Raw genomic sequence first — 23,808 nt, 5'->3', positions numbered from 1 at the left:
TATATAGGCTTTCTATGGCTGAGAATCTTAGCTGGAGCGGAAAGTCTTATCTTTCTCCTACAGAGCAGTTGGTAGGCTCAAATCTCCAACCTTGAGGTTTGCAGTCCAGTGTTTATCCTACAGAGCCATCATGCTCCCACACACACACTGTTGTTGGTGTTGTTAAATGCCTTCGAGTCAGTTCTGACCCATACGACCCTGTATAGGGTTTCCAAGGAGCAGCTGGTGAACTTGAACTACGGATCTTGTGGTTCAAATGACTTAGCAGTCTAACGCATTAGCCCACAGTGCCACACCAGGACACACACACACTATAGTAAGTTAAAAAAACTATTGCTACTAGGGTTCCAGTTCATACAAGCATGGGTTTATTCCAAACAAACTATGTTTAAACATGACTTTGATCAGTGAATGGTTGCAGACAAGTTCTCTTAGTAACACTTCTACTTGTCTTCGTCTCATTTTGGGATCTTCATTGAAAGATCCAATTAAAACAGTGGCTTTGGAGGGGATCTGCTGGGCCAGTTCAATTCAACACAGAGAGGTTAGCTCAGAAGGTTGTAGCAACTGTTTTGGAGGATTCCAAATAAATCATCTTTTCTCAAAGGACACAGAATGATCATGGAGGCTTATTAGGAGGAACTTTGAAGAAAACTGAAAAATGCACTGAGGGCTGGGGGCTAGGGTTAGGGGAGGGAAGGCCAGGAAAGTTGTGCCAAGTAATTTGTTTCCATCATGACAATGCATCTAACCATTCTTCCAGGGTACCAAGGGCTGTCCTATGAAAATTTCACTGGGAAACCTTACTTCATCCGCCCTATAGTCCTAATCTTACCCCTTCAGATTTCTCTTTGTTTCTCAAACTCAAAGAACATTGAAAAGGAACACAATTTGAGTCCCTTCAAGATTCCAAGCTGCTATCATGGTGTTGTGTAAATAGAAGAGTGGAGAATTCTTTAGAGAACAGATTTTTTTTGTGTGTGTGTGTGCCTACTCATGGTGACCCTGTATGTGGTTTCTGAGAGCAACAGCTGATGAGTTTGAACTGTCAACCTTGTGGTTACTAATCCAATGTTTATCCTACCACACCAGAAATATTGCCTTCAGATGTGTATAGACTTAGATGAAAGATATACTGAGAAACAATAGCTTTACATTTTGTTATTTTTGTAAAACAAAAGATTCTATAATTTTGTAGCTTTTTTTTTTAAAAAAAACAAAGGTTTATTAAAGCAATGTTATAGAAAGTTTGCAAGGGAGACAGAGAGGGTCTGCGCAACTCTAGTCTCTATCTCCTGTGCCATACTTTTTTTTTTTTTTAAACTTTTGTGAATTGAGTGAAGGTTTGTGGAGCAGATCATCAGTTTTACATTCAACAAATCATACACTTCGTTTCATCTCAATGATTGCAATCCCTTCAGTATTACAACACTTATCTCACTTCCTGCCTGTGTTTCTTGCTTCCATTTCTCCTTCTTTCCCAACCCTTCTGAACTTTGCCCTAAAGTGCTGCCCTTTTTATCTCAAATTGTTGGCCATTCTATGTATGTGTGTGCCTCACTAGAGTTGCTGTCCCCACTGTATATGAACAGGAGTGGCAGTTTTAAAACTTTGCTATATTAAGCCACAAAGCAAGCCTCAGTAAATTTAAAAACTAAAATACTACAAAGAATCTTCCTATATTACAACACTGTAAAATTATAAAGCAACAATAGGAAGATCAAGGAAAAAAATCAAATACATGCAAATTGAACAACACACTGCTTAAAAGCTACTAGGTAGTAGATGAAATAAAAATAGTAGCAATTTACACTTGCTTCCTTTAGCAAAAATTGTTTTTTTTTATCTTCCTCTAGTCAAGTGCTGATTATCAAGCCATTGAAGCTAGGTCAAATGAGTACTATCTGCAAGTTTGGAGGTTCTTGTACATCTCCCCTCACTTCATATCAGCTGGATGTTTCACTCTCAGTTCTAGCCCTCTGTGGCTATGTCCTTGTCCATGGGCTCAGGTGTCCCCAGGTTTCACCACATTTTATACCAACCAGCCCTTCCTCTTCTCTCTCTCATCTCCAGGTCAACGGGAGTCAATGTGGTTGAACTCAGCTCATTTCTTCATTGCTGCCTTTCCCCCTCTTCCACTTACCAACACGGTCACCAACAAGCTTACATGCCTGCTCATGTGTTCCCTTTGAGTTTCAGTCTTGGAGGGGGGTTTGTCCTGAAGGGACTTGATTGCTTGCCTTGATGGTTCCCCAGCAAACAACTTGCTTGTTCTTGTAGCAGCCAGTCAGACTGCCATTTTTGTTTTGGATTTTTCCTGCTGATCTTTCTTTAAAGATGTATCTTCTGTTGCTCTAGCTGTTTCATGCTGGTCTACTTGTCATTTCAAGTGGGAATGTCCTACCTCAACAGGTTCTGGGTGGAGCTCAGGATTCCTTCTAAGGTCCTATACACTGCAAAAGCTCCAGCTAGAAACCTCTTTTACTGGGCAGGTTCTAGATCCCCTTTTAGGTATTCCAATCAATTATAGGCTGAAGACTGGCTTATAAGCTTTCTGTAATCATGTTTCCCAACATTCCTTTCTATCCCACTCAAGTGTCTATTTTACAAAAGTAGGCAATGGAAACCAATATTCATAAGACAGTCAAGCATGTTATCATTATTTCCTCTCCTCAGCCTGTACCTCTATCCTGTATCACAGAGCATTGGTTTGTTTTTTTGTTTTTGTTTTTACAAATTATTTTATTGTCTGTTTATCTGGAAATGTCCTAATTTCATCATCCTATTTGATGGACAACATTGTTGGGTATATGATTCTTGCTTGTCAATTTTTTTTTTTTAATTTTTAATTTTGAATTGAGTGAGTGTTTACAGACAAGATCATTAGTTTTACATTCAATAAACCACACACTTTGTTTCATTTCTATGATTGCAACAAGTTACTCCACTTCCTCCCTTTGGTTCTTATTTCCATTCCATCCATCTTTCCATCTCTTCTCAACTTCGTCCTTAGGTAAATAGTGCCCTTTTGATTTTGAATGATTGACCATTCCATGGTGAGCATACTTTACTAGTGTTGTTGCTTGGCTGAAAATTGGGCCTTGAGGATGAGTTCCTTTCCAGACCTGAAGAGTTGAGGATCATAGTCCCAGATACCTCCAGTCTCTTTCTGTCCAATAAGCCTGGGTTTTTTAATATATAATTTTGAGTTTTGTCCCACATTTTCTCCCACTGTACCCAGGACCTTCTAATGTGATTCCCTTCAAAGCAGTTGGCAGTAGTAACTGGGCACCACTGAGTTCTTCTGGTCTCAGAATCATGGAGACTGATGTTCACCTGTTTCATTAGTCAGTTAGACTAACTGATTCCAAGCATTTTCAATTCTCATCACTCTTCTTTCTTCTGCACATAGAGAGACCACTAGTTGCACCTTAGATAGCTGCTCATGAACTTTTAAGATCCCAGATGCTACTCACCAGAGTAGGATGTAGAACGTTGTTTTTGTGGACTATGTTATGCCAGTTAACCATGGTGGCTCCTGATACGATGGTCCTGAGCCCCCAGACCTAGCAACTCATTGGGTTGGCAATTTTTTCTTTCAGAGTTTTATATATATCATCCCATTGTCTTCTGACCTACATGGTTTCTTCTGAGAAATCATAGCTTAGTCTTATTAGTGCTCCTTTATAGGTATTTTCAGTTTTGCCCAGGCTGCTCTCAGGACTCTTTCTTTGTCTTTTTGTTTTGTTTTTCAAAATTGATTCAATTGAAGGCAAAATAGTAGAATTAACTGTACATAATAAACTATTATATATACATACATTTAAATTTATATATAATAAAGTTTATTTGGGCAGATAGTGTTCAAGAAAATTAAAGTTGTATACATTAGTAAAAACAACTCAATATATTTAATTTGGTATAAGTATACCTTGCTGGGTAAGGTGGACGGTCAGAGAAAAAGAGGAAGACCCCAATGAGATGGATTGGCCAGGTGGCATCATTGATGGCGTCAAGTGTGGCAATGAGGTTGGCCCAGGATCAGACACTGTTTCGTTCAGCTGTACATGGGGTCACTATGAGTCGGTTCCAACTCGATGGCACCTGACAACAACAACATGACTCATTTTCGTTCCTTGTTCTGCTAGGATCACCATACCTAAACTGCTTTATAAAACTGATGTGCTGAAACGGAACTTTACTGTTTTCGCTTATGCTTTGATTCTAAACAAAACTCTTAAGTTCCTTCTATTTCTGAGTCTGTCTCATCATCAATAGTATCCAAGTATGGACCATCAGCCTCTGATAAATCTTCATAATCTGGAACAAAGTTTTCTCTTTCAAGTAACTCTTAGTATTTCTCTTGGTCATCTGGATCAGCTACAGTGAGAGGAAAACCATCAGAGAGGTTTAAAGTGTTGGTTCATTCATAAAGTAGTTGGGATCCTTTTCAGGTGTTGCTTCTCTGTACGTGGAAGTTATAGGCCCCAATTACTCAACCAGACTTCTACAAGCTTCAAGAGCATCTGTTTTACATCTCTGCTGCAGAGATGTAAACTGTCCAAATAATTTTCAATTTTCTGAATAATTTCTTCCATATTAGTCTTTCCTTTTTCCTTCCAGGCATCTTCCAAAACTGACCCTGTCAATCTCAGTAATTTTACTACACAAATTAAGTTGTCATCCACAGGATTGGAAAAGTCAGGCATTTAGCAACTCCCAAAGACCAACTTAAAGAATATCTGCTCTTGTAACCTGTCCATTTGTTCCCCTCATCTCAGGTTAAGATAAAGTTCTCCCAGAAAGAGTACAAATGCAGGAAATTGTTTTCAAGTTGCTTCATTCCCTTTTGCAGCTTGATGTTAACATCATATTCAGTGCAACATCTTTGAAGCAATGACAGGTAGTTACACAGGTGTGACTCCATGTAAGTGAAGTTTGGAATAGATGTGGCTTGTTGATAGGTCTTGCAAATCATCATCTGTTGTACCCCAGCCATTCAGGGTTTCTATAGACTGTTCAATTTCAGTTTCAAAACTGCCAGACTGCTCTGTACAATGATTCAGAAAGTCCTGAACGTATTCTGATAGTGTAGGATAATCCTCATAACCATCCTCACAGGACTCTGTATAGTTAGAATAACCTGATGGGTAAAATTCAGGGACGTTCACCAACAGCTGGACATAACACAGGAGCTACAGCCTCCTGGGGTTTGGCCATTGCTTACTATTGAATTCTGCTGTGGAATTTTATACTGTGAACTAGAGGCACTTCAGGGGCCTCATTTGTTTCCAGCTGGATCCAATCTACTCGATGGTTCTCAGGAGGCAAGTGCTTCCTTGTCTTTAGCTTTGAAAAGTTTGATTACAATATGCCTTTGTGATTTTCGTTTGGGGGTCTACTCTATTTGGAGTTCGTTCAACTTCTTGAATGCTTATTTTTCTAGTATTTCATGAAGTTGGGGAAGTTTTTTTCCAATACCTCTTTGACAATTTTTTTTTTCTTTTGTTATAGAAAATTAGGATGAAGTAGTTCATATCATGGTTTATTTGCATCTCTTTGACAATTTTTTAATGTGTGTCTCTTTCTATTGTGGAATTCCAATCACATGTAAGTTATTCCTCTTGATAGTGTTCCATATACATCTCAGGTTTGGGGGGATTTTTTTGTTATTTTTTCTGTTTCTGTTTTGTTGTGTGTCATTAGCTGGTACAACTCACAGCAACCCTGTATAGAGTTTCCAAAAGTTTGAACTGCTGAACTCGAAGCTAGCAGCCTAGTGCTTATCCCACAGTGCCACACCGGTCTGAATGTTCCTCTAGCAGACAAATATTTAAAGATTTGTCTTCAAATTCACTAATTGGGCTTACTGCTGATTCAATTCTACTTCTTTGCCCTTTCAATGTATTACCTATTTCAGAAGTTTCTAAGTGCTGTTTTTGTATCATTTTTTCACTTGTCAATTTGTTCTTATAGTGTTTTCCTGAATTCTAAAATTGTGTCTGTTTTTCTTTTATTTCACCTACAGTTTTCTAAATCACTGTCTCAATTTATTGAAGGTAGCTAAATATCATTCTTTTAAACTCCTTATAAAGTAGTTCCAATACCAAAACTCATTTCTGGTGTTATATTTTCTGACTACATGTTAGTCACTAGTTTAAGGCACTGTCTTTTTTTCTACATGTAAGCTGAAATTGTTTGTTTTCTCTAAAACAGTGTGGTGTCATTGTATTTATATTTGTGTTTTCACATGTGTTCTCAGGCACTCACCACACGTCTTCTGGTGAATGTGATAAGAGATCTAGATGCAGTTCTCTGTTTGCTGTTTTTTCAGGGTGGATTCCCTCTAGTCGCTCGGTGTGGGGTGGAGGTAAGCCCAGCGTGCCGATCCCAGGCAGGCACAGCAGAGGCTGTGCAGATGAGGGTACCACAAGCCACTGTGTCAGCAAGGATATGAGGGACAAAGGAGAAACACACCCCTCTTGCTACCAACCTCAAGCCACATCCAGTGCCTCCGGGTCGCTATATCAATAGTCAGTTTCAAGAGTTCAAGATGGTAGCGCTGTTCCAGGCCGCCTACAGTCCATTCAGTTTTCTTCTCAGTGCTCCTGTTCAGCTTTCTCTTCTAGTCAGCACTCAATCCACCTTTCCGTCCTAGTCTCTGAAGCTCAGGGTTCCAGGTTTCATTCAGTCGTCCATGTTTTTATTGCGGAAGGTCTACTCTAAGTCTGTCTGCTTACTCCAACTTCTTGCCCTGGAAGTGAATTTATTTTTTCATATACTTTGCTGTACTATGAAAGTAATATATCTTTATTTTGAACATTTTGAAACATTCATAAATGTAAAATCAAGTAATTCTGTATTTCTATCCCCCAGAAATAACACCTTTGATGTTTCCACGTATGTCCTTCCTGCCAATCCTTTTTATCGAACTTGGGAATGATAGGTATTGCTTTGTGACCTACAACATAATTAAATGTTTAAAAGCATGGACTCTAGAGCCAAACATCCTGGGTACAGTTCTCTGCTGCATCATTACTGCCTATAAAATGGTGCTTTAGGTTTTCTTGGTCTAAAAATCTGTTTACATTATTAAAGACTGAAGAATCCCAAGCAGCTCTTCTTTACGTGGAATTCAAGAAATATTAGAAATGCTAAACTGAATTTTAAGTGTTAATTCATTTAAAATAACAACAGTAAAATCATTACATGTTTGTATGAAATATATTTTCCTAAACAAAAATTTTGTGACAAGAGTGCATTGACATTTTTGAAAATCTCTTTAATGGTTTTTGTAAGACAATTCTATTTTCTTATCTGCTCCTGCATTCAGTCTGTTGCAACCTGTAGCTATGACTAAACTACACAATCTGGCTTCACAAACATGTTGTAGAAAAGAGTAACATCTCAATCACCTTTTCAAATAAATGTTGATATTCTTCTTTGATACTACACCAAAACTTGATACATAGTGGTTTCTCCAGGGTGAGCTATGGTGTGGAATTTGAAAGTCTATCAGTGAGCTGTTTGTATTGTTAGGTTTTAAGTTATTAGTCTTTTTTACACTTGGAAGGGATCATTTGGAATTTGGTTCACTGAGTAGTGCACATTTTCCAAATGTTGACATGTTATAATATACAACTTTTGATAAACAATCTAAAAAAATGTATTATTCATCTCAAAAATTTTGAGGATGTTAAGTTCACAGTGAAATGCACACGTTTTCCAAAATACAAATTGCCACTTGACAGCTCAAGTTTTAACACTGATAACAAAAACTGTCAGATATTTTCCTTGAAAAAATTTACTTTTTCATTTTTATTCATAATTGAGATTACGTTTGCCAAATACCCAATACCCAAGTCTGAATAACCAGTTTGGCAATTGTTCTTTTAAGTAAAAATGTTCTTTTAAGGAAAAAGTGGCTAGTTCTTTTCATAACTCAATCATATCAGTGGCTTTCTTCAAGACAATCACTGTGCTTGGCTTGGTATGTAGCAAAAGTATTTTTTGTGTACTTCTTACTTTCCTGAGAAAATACTGAAGATATATACTCAAGGTTTGAAACTTAATGAGATTAATACATTCTATTGCTTCATCAAGAAACCCCCCCCCTTTTTTTTTTAAACCCGGTGTCAGGTTAGGAAGAATGCAGTGACTGCCAGTACAAGTTGGTGGTAAGTACCAGCAGTGTTACCCACCTCTGCCTTTTGTGTCAACAGTACAAATACCAATACAATGGAAAAGGCAAGTAACATCTTAGTGTTATAAAAAATTTTGATTTTGCAACCCTACTGAAAGAGTATTGGGGATCTTCCTGGATTCATGAAACACATTGTCATTACTGAAGAATACGTTATCTAGCATCTGTGTTTCAGCTTCCTTATTATAAAATGAGATTAATAATAAAATATGGGTACCTCACAAGATTGTTAGGAGAAAATGAATTAAAAATATGTAAAAAGCACTTAGAATAGACCCTGGCACATTAAACTATGTAAATATTTGCTGATATTATAATTACATATGCAATGTCATTAAGTGTTCTTCCAGACATGAATTTATTGACGGCATATTTATGTACCATTGTTGTTAAGTGCTGTCCAGTCAATTCCGACCCATAGCAACCCTGTATAGGGTTTCCAAGGAGTAGCTGATGAGTTTGAACTGCCGACCTTGCAGTTCAAACAGTCTTGTAGTCTGGTGCATTAACCCACAGTGTGACACCAGGACTTCTATGTACCATTAAGCATTGAAAATTAGACTGTTTTCTTTTTTCAACAACCTTGTCATAAATCTGTAGCACATCTGATTGTTTTGTTAGAGTAAATCTGTCCAGTTACAGTGCACAAACTTCTTGATGTTAGTGGTGGTGGTTATGTGCTGTGGAGTTGGTACCGACTGATAGCGACCCTGTATAGGGTTTCCATGGCTGTAAATCTTCACCGGGAGCAGAAAGCCTCCTCTTTGTTTGGACTGTTTAAAAGTGTACAAAAAGTATCAAAGAGGGAGAACTGAAAAGTTGGACCAAAGTGCAATGTGGAGAATTTCTTAAGGTGGACAAGATGGGAGAGTATAGCTCCAAGAGTGAGACTGAACAGACATGATGATCCTAAATTTGAAGACGTCAAAGCACTGTAGGCCAAGATATTGGCTGAGTCATTCTCATGAACACTAAAGTCACCTAGCCAAACTGGAAGACTGGGACAAATGTCTTGTCATTATTTAGTGGGTGAGATCTGTCAGAACATGACTTTCTATGAAACTGAAGCAGTTAATACCTTTACAACCAAATAGAAAAGATTTCACAAGCTCTTGGTCTCCATTTGCAAAACAGAAAGAAGGAAACCTGACTAAAATTTTACATGAACCTTTTGAGGTCCCTCTGCAGTACAACCACTTTGTGAAGTGTTCTAAACAAACTCAATAGCAATAAACTGGAAGTAATGCTGTGGGTTAATGCGCCAGACTGCAAAGCAGTTTGAACTGCAAGGCTGATGGTTTGAGCTCACCAGCTGCTCCTCGAAAACCCTATACAGGGTCACTATGGGTTGGAATTGACTCAACAGCACTTAACAACAACAATGCAAATGTCCACCAAAGAAGAATGGACAGACTGTGGAATATTCACATAATGATGCACTGTATAATCATGAAAAATGAAACACCAGCAGCTCCATGCAACAACTTTGGTAACTCTCAAAAAAACAAACTGTCTAGTTAAAAAAATAGGTCCCAGACAACTTACAGTACAAAACTTTTTTTTTTTTTTTTTATGGGAGAACACTGGTTTTACACTCATCATTTCACGTGCATCATCATTCAATAGTATTTGCTTCTATTCCCTCTGTATTTTCCCTCTGTATTTTTTTTTGTTTTGGTGGGGGGGGGGGGGAGAGGATATACACAAAAACACTCAGCAATATAATCATTTATATAACCAAAGGGCACATTCTGCCTGCCAGCACACAGCCCTTCTCTTTCCATGAGTCTATAGAATCCTCAGCCACTCCCTCTTCTCCATGTCATCATCTCTGCCTCCATCTCTGGTGTTGCTGCTTCTCTGGATAGGATACCACATTCCTCTTGTGCTCTTCTTCCTTGATGGTCCTAGGGTCCTCTGTTCCTGGATTGTAAGATTAACTATTTCCCCCTTTTTGTTACAAAACTTTTACCTTTACAGTGAAGTAATTTTTATAACTCAAAAACAAGCAAAATTTCTAGTTAGGGATCTACAAGGAGTTTCTTCAAAATGTTTGCAGTAAATGGAATTAAAAGATAATGAAATTTTTACATAACTGTTTATGGGGAAACAAAACAAATGATAAACACAAAATTCAGCATAATAGTAATTTCTGAAAGGATGCAGACAGATGATTCAAGAAGGCATGCACCGGTACATACATGGGATTCCTATGTTCTAGTTCTTATGTTAATTGGTTTCATGGGTGATAAATTTGTTATGCTTCATAGTATATGAGACTTACAAAAAAATCACGGAAGATTCTAGTATCTTTCAATTCCATTTTCCACAAAAATTTAAAAGGTACCTCATGTCTTTCTGTTGTGTCAAATATTAATTACCTTCTTTAATATAATTAGTGGTAGTTGTGGTGGTGTGCCATGGTCAGCTTCGACTTCTAACGGCCCTGTGTAGGGTTTCCAAGGCTGTAAATCTTTATGGGAGCAGAAAGCCTCATCTTTCTCTCACAGAACAGCTGGTAATTTCAAACTGCTGACCGTGAGATTAGCAGCCTGACTCATAAACATCTACACTACCAGAGCTCCCTTTTAATATAAAGGTTGTTAAGTGCCCTGGAGTTGGTTCTGACACATAGCAGCCCTGTATAGGGTTCACAGGGAGCAGCTGGTGGGTTTGAACTGCTAACCTTATGGTTCACAGTCTAGTTCTGATCCTTACAGAGCCACACCAGGAGTCCATTAATGTAATTAAGGGGTTTCATAGAAACTTTGCATCCTATTCAATAACATACAAGAAAATCTTGTTCTAACGTGATACTCCAGAAGATGTACAATGTTTCTCTTGGGCTTCCTCCTGGAGCCCCCCTGTGAGTCAGGCCCCAAGGACCCTTACCCTTGGTGCTCTTGACTACTGTGGCTCTCCTGCCACTCCTCTAGTCTATGACCTACTCGGTTCCTCAAATGTAGCCTCCACATCATCAGTACAGGCTGTTCTTAGTGCCTAGAAACATCCCCATCTCTTCCTTATCTACTGATGAACTCTGTACTTGCAGAGAGAGAGCTCAACTGCTAGCTACTTCAGGAGCCTTCCCAGAGGCTGCCAGAATTTGGTCTCCCTCCTCACTGGTCCCAGGGTGCTGTGTCCAGTTCCCTTTTTAGCACTGACCAGACACATGCAATAGATCATTTATATGCTAGTTTCTCCTCTAAACTCTGAGTCCCCAGAGACCAGTACTGTTTCCTATTCACATGTGGTCCCAGTGCCTAGCACAAAGTGGGCTCTCAGCAAAGCTTCTCTTAATGAGAAAGTGAAACAGTCCCAGGGCAGAAGAAATGTGAGCAGGTCAGGACTGGACTACACAGTGGAGACTAGACACCTCAACAGGAAATGCTCTCCTTCATGCCACATGCTCCTTCCTTCTCTCTCACTCAAAGCTACCACTATTTGAAGAAAAAAGAAATTTAAAAAGTTGTAAAGTTTTATTTTGGTTGCAATAGTTACAGATAACATATCTAGCCCTACATCCTATCCCACCCCATACAGTCTACTGAGCAGTCTCACTTCTTGTCCTCCTCCTTCTTGTCCTTCTTGCCATCCTTGGTGGCCTGGGAGGCTAGGGAGCCCATAGCATTTCGAATGGCCTCATTGTTGGGGTCTACACCTGGAAGGTTCTCCAAAACGCTCTGAAGAAACTCAGGGTCCTGCATCACATCATAATCATCCTCCTCCTGAAAAGGAACAGTGTTTAGTTAGCTTAGGACAAGGGGAAGGGTAGCCAGGGAGAGTGTAAGACACTGGAATGCTGCTGCATAAGCCCCTCTCTACACCTGACGGGTGGCGGGGGGCATCTCTGGCCAAAGGTAGTGGAGAAAGATCCAGGAGAATGCCCAGCACTAATCAGTGGTGTGAAGTCAAACATTTAACACTGACAAAATCAAGGAGAGCCTATGAACTCTTGCTTCCTGAGCTCAAGAGTGTAAAAAGACATGCTATAATGTTCAGGCTTTCCCTATTAAGACATCCACCCTTTCTTTTTGTTTTTTCCAGACCTCTTCCCAGCTTCTTGGGCAGCTGCTACCCTAGAGATGTGCCCAAAATGCTGTACCAGCAAGTAAGGAAAATTAGAGAATATTGGGACACTTCTTCAACTCTGACCATGAACATTTGTTGCCTTGTTGTTGTCAAGTGTCAAGTCGGTTCTAACTCACAACAACCCTGTATAGGGTTTCCGAAAGCCTTATGTTTCTCCCACGGAGAGGCTGGAGGACTCGAACCATGGACCTTGTGCTTCACAGTCTAATGCTTATCGTATGGTTTTAAATCCAAGAAATATGAGGGATGCTTCAAAAAGTTCCCATCTTTTCATTTTTCCATGAACTTTTTGAAGCACCCTCATATATATACATGTGTTTCCTTCTGCTCCTCTAAGAACTCATCTAGCTCTAGGAAAGTGAGGGCTGAGGCATGAATACAAGGGGATTTTTAAGCCTCACTGGCCTTCTTCACCTTGGCTGGTTCAGATGTGTCCATTGCTGAACTGGCATCAATGTCAGCGGATTCTGCCTGGCCAAACTCTGAGGAAAAAAACATGTCTTTTCAATTTAATTTCTCTACCCAGCCTACCTGCCTAAGTCCGGTCCCCAGGCTCTGACTCACCTGCTCCCTGCAAGGACATTTGCATGGCATACGCAATCTGTTCTTCCTCAGTCATACTGCTTAGGTCAGGGAGTCCGGCGCGACCAAATTCCTGCTGGCTGATGGTCATTTTCAGCAGAGCATCATCTGAGTCTGGGAAAAGCAAGAGAGCAACAGGCTAGAATTGGTGCCATGTCCCACACTGACCCACCCCGAAAACCACCCAGTCCTTCCACAGTCCCACCACCCTGTAAGATCTCCCCACCCCCACACTCTGTAGTCCCAGGACTTCCGATTCCACCTCTTTCACCTTCAGCCCCAGCTGTAGCAATTCCGGCTTCTGCTGCAGAGGCTGCCGCTGCCCGCCGGGCCTCCTCTTCCTGCCGCTGTCGCTGTTCTTCCATAGAAACACGAAGGGCCTGGTGAAGTGAAGGGCAATGTCAGACATTCCCCAACTCTCACTCCTAGCCAGTGCCAGGGAAGTCAGCAAAAGGGGCAGCTTCTGATTTATGCATCCGGGGAAGAGACTGGAGGGATAGGAGGTGGTATGGAAAAGATAAAAGGACATTGGGGGAAAGCCTTGGATTTAACCGGGAAAAACTAACAAAGGATTCTTAACATTGGTGTCCCTGGAGAACAGACAGAATCATAGAAAAGAGGAAGTAAGGGGATCTGAAAAGATGAGTAAGGGTTATGGGGGAGTCTTGGTGTGGCGCTGTGGGTTAATGCACTGGACTGCAACGTCAGCTTGAATCACAAGGTGGGTGGTTCAAGCTCCCCAGCCACTCCTCGGAAACTCTATACAGGGTCGCTGAGTCGGAACCGACTTGACAGCACTTAACAACAAGGCGTACAAAAGTCTTGAAGTGGTGCAAACAGTTAAGAGCTCAGCTGTTAACTGGAAGGTTGGCGATTCAAGTTCACCCAGACACTCCTCGGATGAAAAGTGTACCAAAAAAACAGTCACTAAAAACCTTATGAAAAAAACAAAAACAAAAAAACCTCATGGAAGCGTTCTACTCTGACCCATATGGGGTCTTATGAGGTGGAACTGATTCAGCAGCAACTGGTTTGGTTCTTGGTTAGCCTCAGAAGCTACATGATGTGTTTGTGTCAGCAGAGGACAGTAAAGGATCACTGGGTTCTACCTGGGGTCAGAGTTTGCTCACCAGGGCCAGCTCAGGATCAGCACTAGGATCTACTCCAAATTCAAAGTCACTGGCACCAAGACCCAGCATGGCGCCACCTTCACCAGCCAAAATGGGAGAACTGATGAGGGCATCAGCCAAGCTGGGCCCAGGAGGTACTGTCACCAGGTGAGAACCGGTTCCATCTTTGCCATTCAGTGTGTTGACAAAGGCAGTCAGCTTTTCTGTGTTCACCTCCTGGGGAAGGGAAGAACACAAAAGGCTCTCTGTCATGCCTTGCTCCCTGTTCTCTACCATTTCAGTTCCTGTCTGTAGCTACTCTTTCAGAGAGCAGGCACTCCTCTGCATAAGGATGTTCTGTTTATAACCAAATCATGCCAAAGCCTCCCAACCAAACCCCACTCACCTCTTCCCCAAAATTGATAATGTCAACATTTACTTTCTCCTTCTTGAGGCGTTTGGCCAGTTTCACCAGCTGGGAAGAAGGGGAAAGAGATGAAGAAAGCATCCCACATCATGAGGGGGAAGTGGCACGCCTCATAAAAGCATAAAAAATCTGTTGACAACACTGGGTTCTATATGTTTCCCAAAAGTGATGAGCATGTAATGTCTCTGCTGGGCTCTCCTAAAGGCTAAAGGAGCTCCCTACCAAACATGCCCATTCACATCCCCCGGTTGTTGCTTAGACTCACATCCTTCTCGTTGTCTTCCACCGGGCTTCCCACAAAAGCAATGATGCGCATCTTGTGATTCTTGCCCTGTCGGTGCTTCAGAGCCAGCTTGTTAAGGAAGAAGGAATTCTCAGAATCAACCAGAGAAATCACCTAGCCCTTTCCTCTGTCAATTTGTCTCCTTTCTTCCCCTTATGGTTTCGATATACCTCAAATCTACCACCATACTCAATAAGGTATACTTATTATACCTTATTAATAAGTATTAATACTTGATCAATTAGTAAGTATTAATAAGAAGTACCTTCTCCCACCCTTCCCTTTTTGCTATGCCTCTCTAGGGACAAGGAAGGAGGGTCACAATCTTCACTGACCCAGGGACTCGTCCATCATTCCCTTTCTACTTCAGGCTAGCTATCTCTAAGTCATATCCCTTCCCTCACTATGGTTCTAGCTCATGATGCTAGAGTAGGAATCAATGACATGGAGACAAGACCTGAGAGCAAGGAAGAACAATCAAAGGGATCCAGTAGGACTCACGTGGGCCACGCGGATGCCAGTGCAGAAGGTGATCTTGCCCTTGGGTTGAACAGTGTGGAGCTTGGACAGGATGCGACCGGTGTCAGGGGTAAGTGTGGTCAGCACTTCACAGTCACTAGATTATGGAGAGAAGTGTTTCAGTGGCTTTGTGTCAACCAGGGCTCAGAACCAACTTCCTAGTTCAGTCATGGCTGATGAAGTGAAACCAAAATGGACCCAAGTTTGTACAATGTGGATGAATTGGAATGATAGCCAGAATGGGAAAAAGTACAGATCAGTGCCCTGCTAGAAACTTAATGTCCCTCTCAGAAAACAAGGACAATGTGCACAATACATAGCAACCAACTCTCTTGACCAGCAGAGTTGGAAACTGTGGTGTCCTACTCAAAGATGGCGGTTGACTATGCAACTTTGAATACATGTTGCTCTCAGCCCTGGTGATAATCCAATCTCCTGTATCAGGTTCCTAAAAGGGTTCCCCACACCTCTTCTAAATCTCCCATTCTAGGGCTCTGACTCCAAACTTCTCATGTTTTGGTTATAGATCACCCAAATTTTTAAAAACTCAGGTCAATTCTAATTTTGCTTGGTTGGCTATGACTAAACCAATTCAACCTGGTTCTAAACTCTGATTAAAAGGCTGAGAATCATTAATTTTAGGGGACAGCTTAGTCAACTGGCATGACATAGTTCATAAAGATAATGTTCTACATTCTAGTTTAGTGAGTAGCAGCTGGAGTCTTAAAAGCTTTCAACAAGCAACCATCTAAGATACTACTACTGATCTCTATTCTTCTGAAGCAAAAGAGAATGAAGAAAACCAAAGGCTGAAAGAAGAATCTAGTCCGCAGGAACCATGGCCTCTTCTAACCGGAGCCCAAAACGACATGGTCCTGACCTACCCACTCACCATTCTCACCAGGGACAGAATAGAAGAGCCCAGATAGAATGGGGAAAAATGTAGAACAAAATCCAAATTCCTAAAAAAGGCCAGATCAACTGGACTGATAAGAGACTAGAGGAATCCCTGAGACTATCATCCTAAGACACCCTTTTAACTTAGAACTGAAGCTATTTCTGAACACCATCTTTCAGTCAAATAATAAACTGGCTTATAAAGTAAACAACAATCACCTGTGAGCATGTGCTCCTTTCACAGCCCCAATGTCAACACAAGTGCCTTGGACTCATCAGTTCTTTAGACCTTGATGGTAGTGGCATGGCATGCCGTGGAGTCGGCTCCAACTCATAGCGACCCTGTATAGGGTTTCCAAGGCTGTAAATCTTTACGGGAACAGAAAGCCTCATCTTTCTCCCACGGAACAGCTGGTAGTTTTGAACTGCAGACCTTGCAGTTCGTAGCCCAATTCGTAACCACTACACTACCAGAGCTCCTTTAGACCTTGATCGCTGTTGTTGTTAGGTGCCATCGAGTCAGTACCAACTCATAGCGACCGTATGCACAGTAGAACGAAACACTGCCTGCCCAATCCTGTTTTAACCTCACTATACTATTGCCACACTTGAGTCCATTCATGCTACCACTTGGCCAATCCATCTCATTGGGGGTCTTCCTCTTTTTCTCTGACCCTCCACCTTACCAAAACCAAACATGATATCCTTCTCCAGCAACTGGTCCCACCTGACAATATGTCCAAAGTATGGAAGAAGCGTAGCCGGGGTGCTCCTTGGAGGCCAAGACGGCCAAATTTCGTCTCTCATACTTCTTAGACCTTGGTAGTCACTGTAATCTCTATTCTTTTTAATTATGCTTCTAATGTTTAGCAGACACCAAGCACAGAAATGTAAGTGCTTGCTTCTGTAAGAAACCTGCCCTCTAACCCCCAATATTTTCCCCTAACTCATCTTATCTTCCTCTCAAGACCCTGAGATTTCTCATAATAAATGAATACTATTTTGTATCTCTCCTCACCCTCTCTATTTCTATACCCATTTTTCAGCTAACTGCATGTATACTAAAGTGAAAGGTTACTCAACTTGAGGATTATCAATTCCTAATATAAATCACTTATGGAAAACCAGAATGTGGTGTATGCCTAAGAACTCTGCTCTAAAATCACTTTTCATTGATTTAAAAATTTATCATGATGATGTAGAGAGATGGAGCATCTGGGGACTTTAAACCCAGAGAGGGAGAGGGGCTGTGTGCTGACGACCGGGGGGGCAGGCTTGCAAGGTATACCCTTTGGATGGCTGATAATGCATGGAGGGGATTGTAACCATGGCAATGAAATGATACAGAATAGGATGAATGTAAAGCTAATGTTCTCCCATGTAAACTATCACATAATTCACAATAAAACATTTTTTTAAAAAAATCGTATCTCACCCCAGGAGATGAAGCTTTATAACTATATTAAGGCTAATATTTAAAACAAGTTTCTAAATGTCTGCCTTGACCATTGTGCTTTTTTAGGATCTATCTATATGGTATTAAAATGACAACAACTCAACTGATTAGAAAACTCAGAGGACAGTAAGTTTATGTTAATGGGGAAGGAACAACTCAGAAGAGGATGGTGGAAAGGTTGTATAACTTGAGGAATAGAATGTAATCACTGTCACTGAAGTGTACATGTAGCAACTGTTGAATGGATATCTGTCGTGTTACATATATTCTCAACAACAACACTTTATGGGAACTTCAAGCTGATATTGCTATCAGAACATCTAATCAAAAAGGAAATATAAGTAATTTTAATATAGTTGAATTGGCTTTGCTTTTATGAGATGACTGAATACATAGCAAGATTTAAAGATACTTTACTGGGAATTAAAACCACTTTATTATGAAAAAGTATAGGAAAAAAGAAAAGTTGTCTACTTTATACTGAATAGTAAGAATATGGTCTGGGCAAAATCAGTCTTGTAAAATATGCTGCCCAAAAGAGAGGACTTCAGAAAGTTCGTAGAAAAATGGAATTAAAATAATGCAATTTCCCTAGAAACGTTATGAAACTCCCTTGTGTATCACAGTGGGTTATATGCAGGGAAACAACTGCCCACCTACCAAGCTCCCTCCTCCTGTGTCCCACATACTTGGCCAATGTGATGAGGCCCACGTTGTTCTCGGGGTTGCTTCGGGTCTTGGAGTGACATACTATGTTGACAGCATCCTGCTGAGCCTGAAGGCGGGTAGGCAGAAAGTCCCCATTCCGCATGTACTCACTGTTATCCACACTGTCAGGTTAGGGGTCAAGAAAAGAAAAAGAAGTATTCTGAAATAATGAACACTGTCTCCCACCCAGGAACCCACTTCAACATTTCTCATGCAGAGTGCACTGTGGTGCAGAGCAGTGGCTCTCAGTCTGTGTGGAACACCTGCCAACTTTTTTTGAGTGTTTAATATACAAGCCAAGGACCCCTGGTAGCGTAATAGATTACAAAATGTGCTGCTACCTGCAAGGTCAGCAGTTCAAGTCTACCACCACTCCATGGGAGAAAGATGAATGCTTTCTGCTCCTTTAAGGAATTATACCTTCAGAAACTCTACACCGGGTCACTATGAGTTGGAACCAACTTGGTGATACACAACCACCACCACCACCACCTATATGGTCACTAAGAGTTAAAATTGACTGGATGACATTGGGTTTGGATTTTGGAAGCAAGAAAGCAGAATGCAATCACCTGGCTCAAACCCTAACAGCTCTGACAGTTGGGTTGAAATGCAAAAATGAGGTTTCATGGGCTTGGGGTCTCTGGTTGTCTCACCTCTTTTATTTCTGCAACTTTTCACAGCCTAAGAGTTCAGATAATAAGAAGTACAATCTCCAGCTGCTCAAGAGATCAAAAGAGGTCAGAAAAACATAGTTTTACAAGCCTCTGAACAGGATCAATTCTTAATTATCTGAGGTACTTGAGCTCAGCCAATGATTCTCTCCACGCTAACAGAAGTTAAGCAGTGTTCTAGATTCCTCATTTCTATAGGCTTGAGGCATTTTCTTTTTCTTTAGTATGCTTTCTTTGGTGGCAAACCAAAAATGATGAAGAAAGGTAATTAAGCTACTGAGAAACAAATAGAAAAGGCAATACAGACAGTCCCCAAATGAAAAGGCATATTCAAGTAAGACAAACTACACTTACAACAGGTTTTGTTGTTGTTGATGTTTTTACACATCTTATTATATGTAGGAATTTTGGTGACATACTGAGGTTGGGATGCTAACCACAGGGTCAGCAGTTTGAGTCCAGGAGAGAAAGATGAGGCTTTCTGCTCCTGTAAAGATTTACAAACTCAGAAACCCTATACAGGGCCATATGAGTAGGAACCAATGCTACAGTACACAACCACCACCACTAACTACCATTATATGTACAATGTTGTAGTGTGTAATTTGCTAATTATTCTTAGACATTCACTTGCAGATGTTCAATTTTATGACTGTTCAAAACACTGCAATATAGATTTAATGTTTTAAACTAAGTCAGGGGTTTCAGTTGCTTGAAAACATAAACCCCAATGCTGATCACTCTGCTAAAGTCAATAGGTAGATTTGGGAAGCAGTACGATGTTACCACAAAACATATGGAGAGAAAAAAAAAGAAAAGGACCATAATAGACAACTCTCACTAATTTTCTGACTAAACACCAAGACCTCCCCATTCCCAAAGACAATCCAGATGATTCAGAAAACTTCCACAGGTGGAGTTATTACTGCAACTGACAAATGCTGACATTGTCTACCTCTTGTTCATTGTCAGGGTACATTTTTATTACTTGTGTATTTTTTATGCATGTATTAAAATACATATGTAAATTGATATGTAATATTTTCAACCCCCAAAGACAAATAAGGATCAGATTTATAAAGGCACCAGTCCTCATCATCATCTTGTGCCTGGGCTATTAAAAAAACAACAGTTGTTAAAAACAACACTGCCAACTAGTCAATTCCGACACATAGCAACCTTTAAGCTAGAGTAGAACTGCCCCACAGGGTTTCCAAGGCTGCTGAGAGGCAGGTCCACTCTGTCCTGTAGGGTTGCTAGGCTTCGGAATCAACTGGTTGGCAATATTTTGTTGCTGTTGTGGTTTTATTTGAATAGCCCAGGCACAAGATGATAATGAGGGCCACCTCCTTTTTCTGTTGTTGTTATTATGTGCCGTGGAGTGGGTTCCGATGCATAGCGACCCTGTACAGGGTTTCCAAGGCTGTAAATCTTTACGGGAGCAGGGCCTTATATTTTGCTGTGCACTGAAATCCTCTGGGGGAGCTTTTTTAACACGCAGAGTTTTGACTCAAGAGTTTTTGAGTTATATTCTCCCAGTCAGGGGAGTCCAGGCACCTGATTTTTTTTTCTTAAACGAAGACATTAGTAGGATAATCTCTTTAAAATCCTTATTTTGATATGAAGTTTTAAAGGAGTCCTGGTGTGGCACCATAATATTGGACTGCAAGGTTGGTGGTTCAAACCCACCAGCTGCTTCTTGGAAACCCTAGACAGGGGTACTGTGAGTTGGAACCTACTTGGTGGCACTTACCAACAACACAATCTTTACAGAAGCAGATTGCCACATCTTTTTGCCTCAGAGCAGCTAGTGAGCAACTCTTTCAGGTAGAAGGTTAATCCCTGCACCACCAGGGCTCCTTAGGCTATTACAATAATCCACCAACATGTTTTTCTGGAACTAATTTTTCCTCCTAAACACCATCAATAGAGTACTGGTGTGGTGCTTTAGGATAAGCACCTGACTGCTAACCACAAGGTCAGAGATTCAAACCCATCAGCTGCTCGTTGGAAACCTTTACTTAGTGACATTGAGTCAGAACTGACTCCACAGCACTTAACACCACCACACACCATCAATATTCATAAATGCTGTGACTCTACCACCCTCAAAGCTTTTTTGCTATTGAACTGTTGTTGTGTGCCTTCAAGTCGGTTCTAACCCACAGCGACCCTGTATAGGGTTTCCATGAGTTTGAACCGCCGACCTTGCAGTTCAGACAGACTTTAATGTCCAGCGCATTAACCCACAGCACCGCCCCAGGGAAGGCTATAGGACAGAATTCAATCTCCTCAGCATGATATCTGTTGTCTTTAACCTAGTCCCAGCTTTCAAAAAAAGGAAATAAAAGTAAATCAACTTCTTGTAAAGCCACAGCAGTTTACTCCCTAAACATGCCTTTCTTTATACCTCAACAGCTTTGTTTATGCCCTTCCCCTACAGGTAACAATTTAATGATTTCTTCTCAGCATTCTAAATCCCATTGTTGTTGTTGCTGTTGTTATGTGCCGTGGAGGCGGTTCCGACTCATAGCCACCCTGTACAGGGTTTCCGATCAAGGCCCTTTTGAAACTGCTTCTTGAGGCCTACCCAAGTACAATGCAGCTAACATTTGAATAGTGCTTTAAGGTTTGCAAAGCACCAACACATACATTTTACCTTCACAACAATTTTCTGCTATAAAGTAAGCAGATATTACTATCACTTCCATTTTACAAATAAGAAAAGCGAGAGATTTAGTAACATTCTCAAGAACAGATAGCTAGTAAGTACGAGGAAAAATACAGGAATTTGAATTCCAAATCCTGTCCTCTTTCGAAGCTGAAATGATCTTCCCCAGAGGTTACCAAATTTAGCAAATAAAATCTCAGGACACCCAGTTAACTCTGAATTTCAGGTAAACAACAAGTAACATTTTAACATAAGTATTCTTCATGAAGTATTTGGGACACACCCAAAAACGAAACCTAATGCAGTGGAATCAATTCAGACTCCTGGGGACCCGACAGAATAGAGAACTGCTCCACAGGGTTTCCAAAGCTGTAACTCTTTATGGAAGCAGACTGCCACATCTTTCTCTAGCAGAGTAGGTAGTGAGTTTGAACCATGTTAGTTAGCAACTGAGTGCTTTAACCATCGCACCACTGACAAACAGCTGGTGATTTTTTTTTAAATACTCAAAGTAGTATTTCCTAAACTGAAATTCAAATCTAACAGGGTATATTGTATATCTAGCAACACTAGGGTCTCCCAAAAGAGGTCATTTGACGATTTGTGTGTTCCTGTACTATTTAAAATTTATATTCTATGCTCACACTGAAAAGGAACCCTTGCAACTTTGTATACATTTTTGTCATCAATTTCTAATCCTGCTCATTAATAGCTACTCAGTTCGAATATGAGAGGAAGAGAGGAGGCAGTCTAGCTCACCGGATTACAGTCTTTGTTTAAATCTTGGCTCCACCACTGACTAGCTGTGTGACTGGGCAAATCGGGATCCTTATCTGCAAAATGGGAGATATTTACTTCGAAGTACTGCTGTGAGGTGCATGTGAGATATATAAAATGCCTGACAAATCATAAGGAATTTGTAATGTTACCTTTGAAGAAGACAAGACAGTTAGGGAAGAGAAAATGGGACGGGGAAGAAGTTTATCATCTCTCTCCCTAATCTCCAGTATCTAGAGGAGAGGCGAGCAGCGGACACTCAGGGTAAATCCGAGCTGCAGAATTCTAGCTAAAGACAGATCTGGGATTTGTCTATAGAGAAACCGAGGCAGGAATTAGGCAGCAAGGGCTAGCAGGTCCATGAATGTTCGCGGGCTAGGGGTTCAAGGGGCGAACCCTAGGCCTGTCCTTCTCTCCTGGGGCCCCGGGATGACTCAGGGAGTCTACAGAACGCCTTCTCTTCCAGCCCAAGGCTGTATCTCGCGCGTTAAAGCCCCACTCCCCAAACTCGCCAGGCCTCCACATTATACGAGTCCCCAACCAACATCCTTCTCGCTCCCACAGGGCCCAAGGTAGTTCCTCACCAAACCATAGTGCTTTCCAACACCATCTTGCCACCTTCTCCCTCCCAGACCGGGTCTCCTGGATTGTTCAACAACAACCCCTCCAATTGGCCCAATGCTCACCACCAATCATAGGCCTCGGCTCGGATAGCTGTTTCCGCCTGCGTCAATCGCATTGTGGTCTGGGATTTGTAGGCGCATTAGGTTGTGTGTTGTTAAGAGCCTTCGAGTCGGTTCCGACCCATAGCGACCCTTGTATAGGGTTTCCGAGGAGCAGCTGGTGAATTTGAACCTCCGATCTTGCTAGTCAAACCACCTTTGCAGTCCAGCGCATTATCCCACAGCGTCGCACCAGGACTCCAGTGTGTGTGGTGATGGTGGTGGTGGTGGTGATGTGCTGTGGAGTCCGTTCCGATTCATAACGACCCTGCCCAGGGTTTCCCGAGACTGTGAATCTTTACGGGAGCAGAAAGCCTCATCTTTCTCCTGCGGAACAACTAGTAGTTTAGAATTGCCGGAGTACGCTACCAGAGCATCTCCAGGGTGTGTGTAGAAAAAAGGGAGGATATTTTAGGGGATCATGTTGTTGTTGTTGTTGTGAAGTGCAGTCGAGTCTGTTCCGACCCATAGCGACCCTGTATAGGGTTTCTAAGGAGCAGCTAGTGAGCTTGAACCACCGACCTTGCAGTTCAAACGGCTTTGGAGTCTGGTGCATTAACCCCACAGCGTCACACCAGGACTCCTTAGGATATCATGTTGTTGTTAGGTGCCATCGAGTTGGTACCGACCCATAACGACCTTATGCACAGCAGAACGAAACACTGCCCGAACCTGGGCCAACCTCACT

At 41.3% G+C, this 23,808-nt stretch overlaps 1 protein-coding gene and 1 pseudogene across 1 annotated transcript; both read right to left on the bottom strand.

Annotated features, from left to right (window-relative positions):
• Positions 1-4,198: 4,198 nt before the first annotated feature.
• On the bottom strand, positions 4,199-5,257 carry LOC102811868 (annotated as a pseudogene).
• A 6,410-nt stretch (positions 5,258-11,667) lies between these two features.
• PSMD4 (proteasome (prosome, macropain) 26S subunit, non-ATPase, 4) lies at positions 11,668-23,064 on the bottom strand. The gene is made up of 10 exons (XM_006861408.1): positions 22,983-23,064; positions 18,258-18,398; positions 15,198-15,312; positions 14,679-14,765; positions 14,393-14,461; positions 14,008-14,223; positions 13,149-13,257; positions 12,860-12,991; positions 12,710-12,777; positions 11,668-11,931 (listed from the first exon to the last, which is right to left on the bottom strand). Exons 1-10 carry the CDS (start codon positions 23,006-23,008, stop codon positions 11,761-11,763), a joined length of 1,134 nt encoding a protein of 377 aa, XP_006861470.1. The 5' UTR covers positions 23,009-23,064; the 3' UTR covers positions 11,668-11,760.
• Positions 23,065-23,808: the final 744 nt, after the last annotated feature.

Source organism: Chrysochloris asiatica, unplaced genomic scaffold, assembly GCF_000296735.1.
Source record: "Chrysochloris asiatica unplaced genomic scaffold, ChrAsi1.0 scaffold00042, whole genome shotgun sequence".
Taxonomy (NCBI): domain Eukaryota; kingdom Metazoa; phylum Chordata; class Mammalia; order Afrosoricida; family Chrysochloridae; genus Chrysochloris; species Chrysochloris asiatica.
The sequence above is the reverse complement of the archived record's forward strand: the minus strand, read 5'-3'. Positions and strand labels throughout refer to the sequence as shown.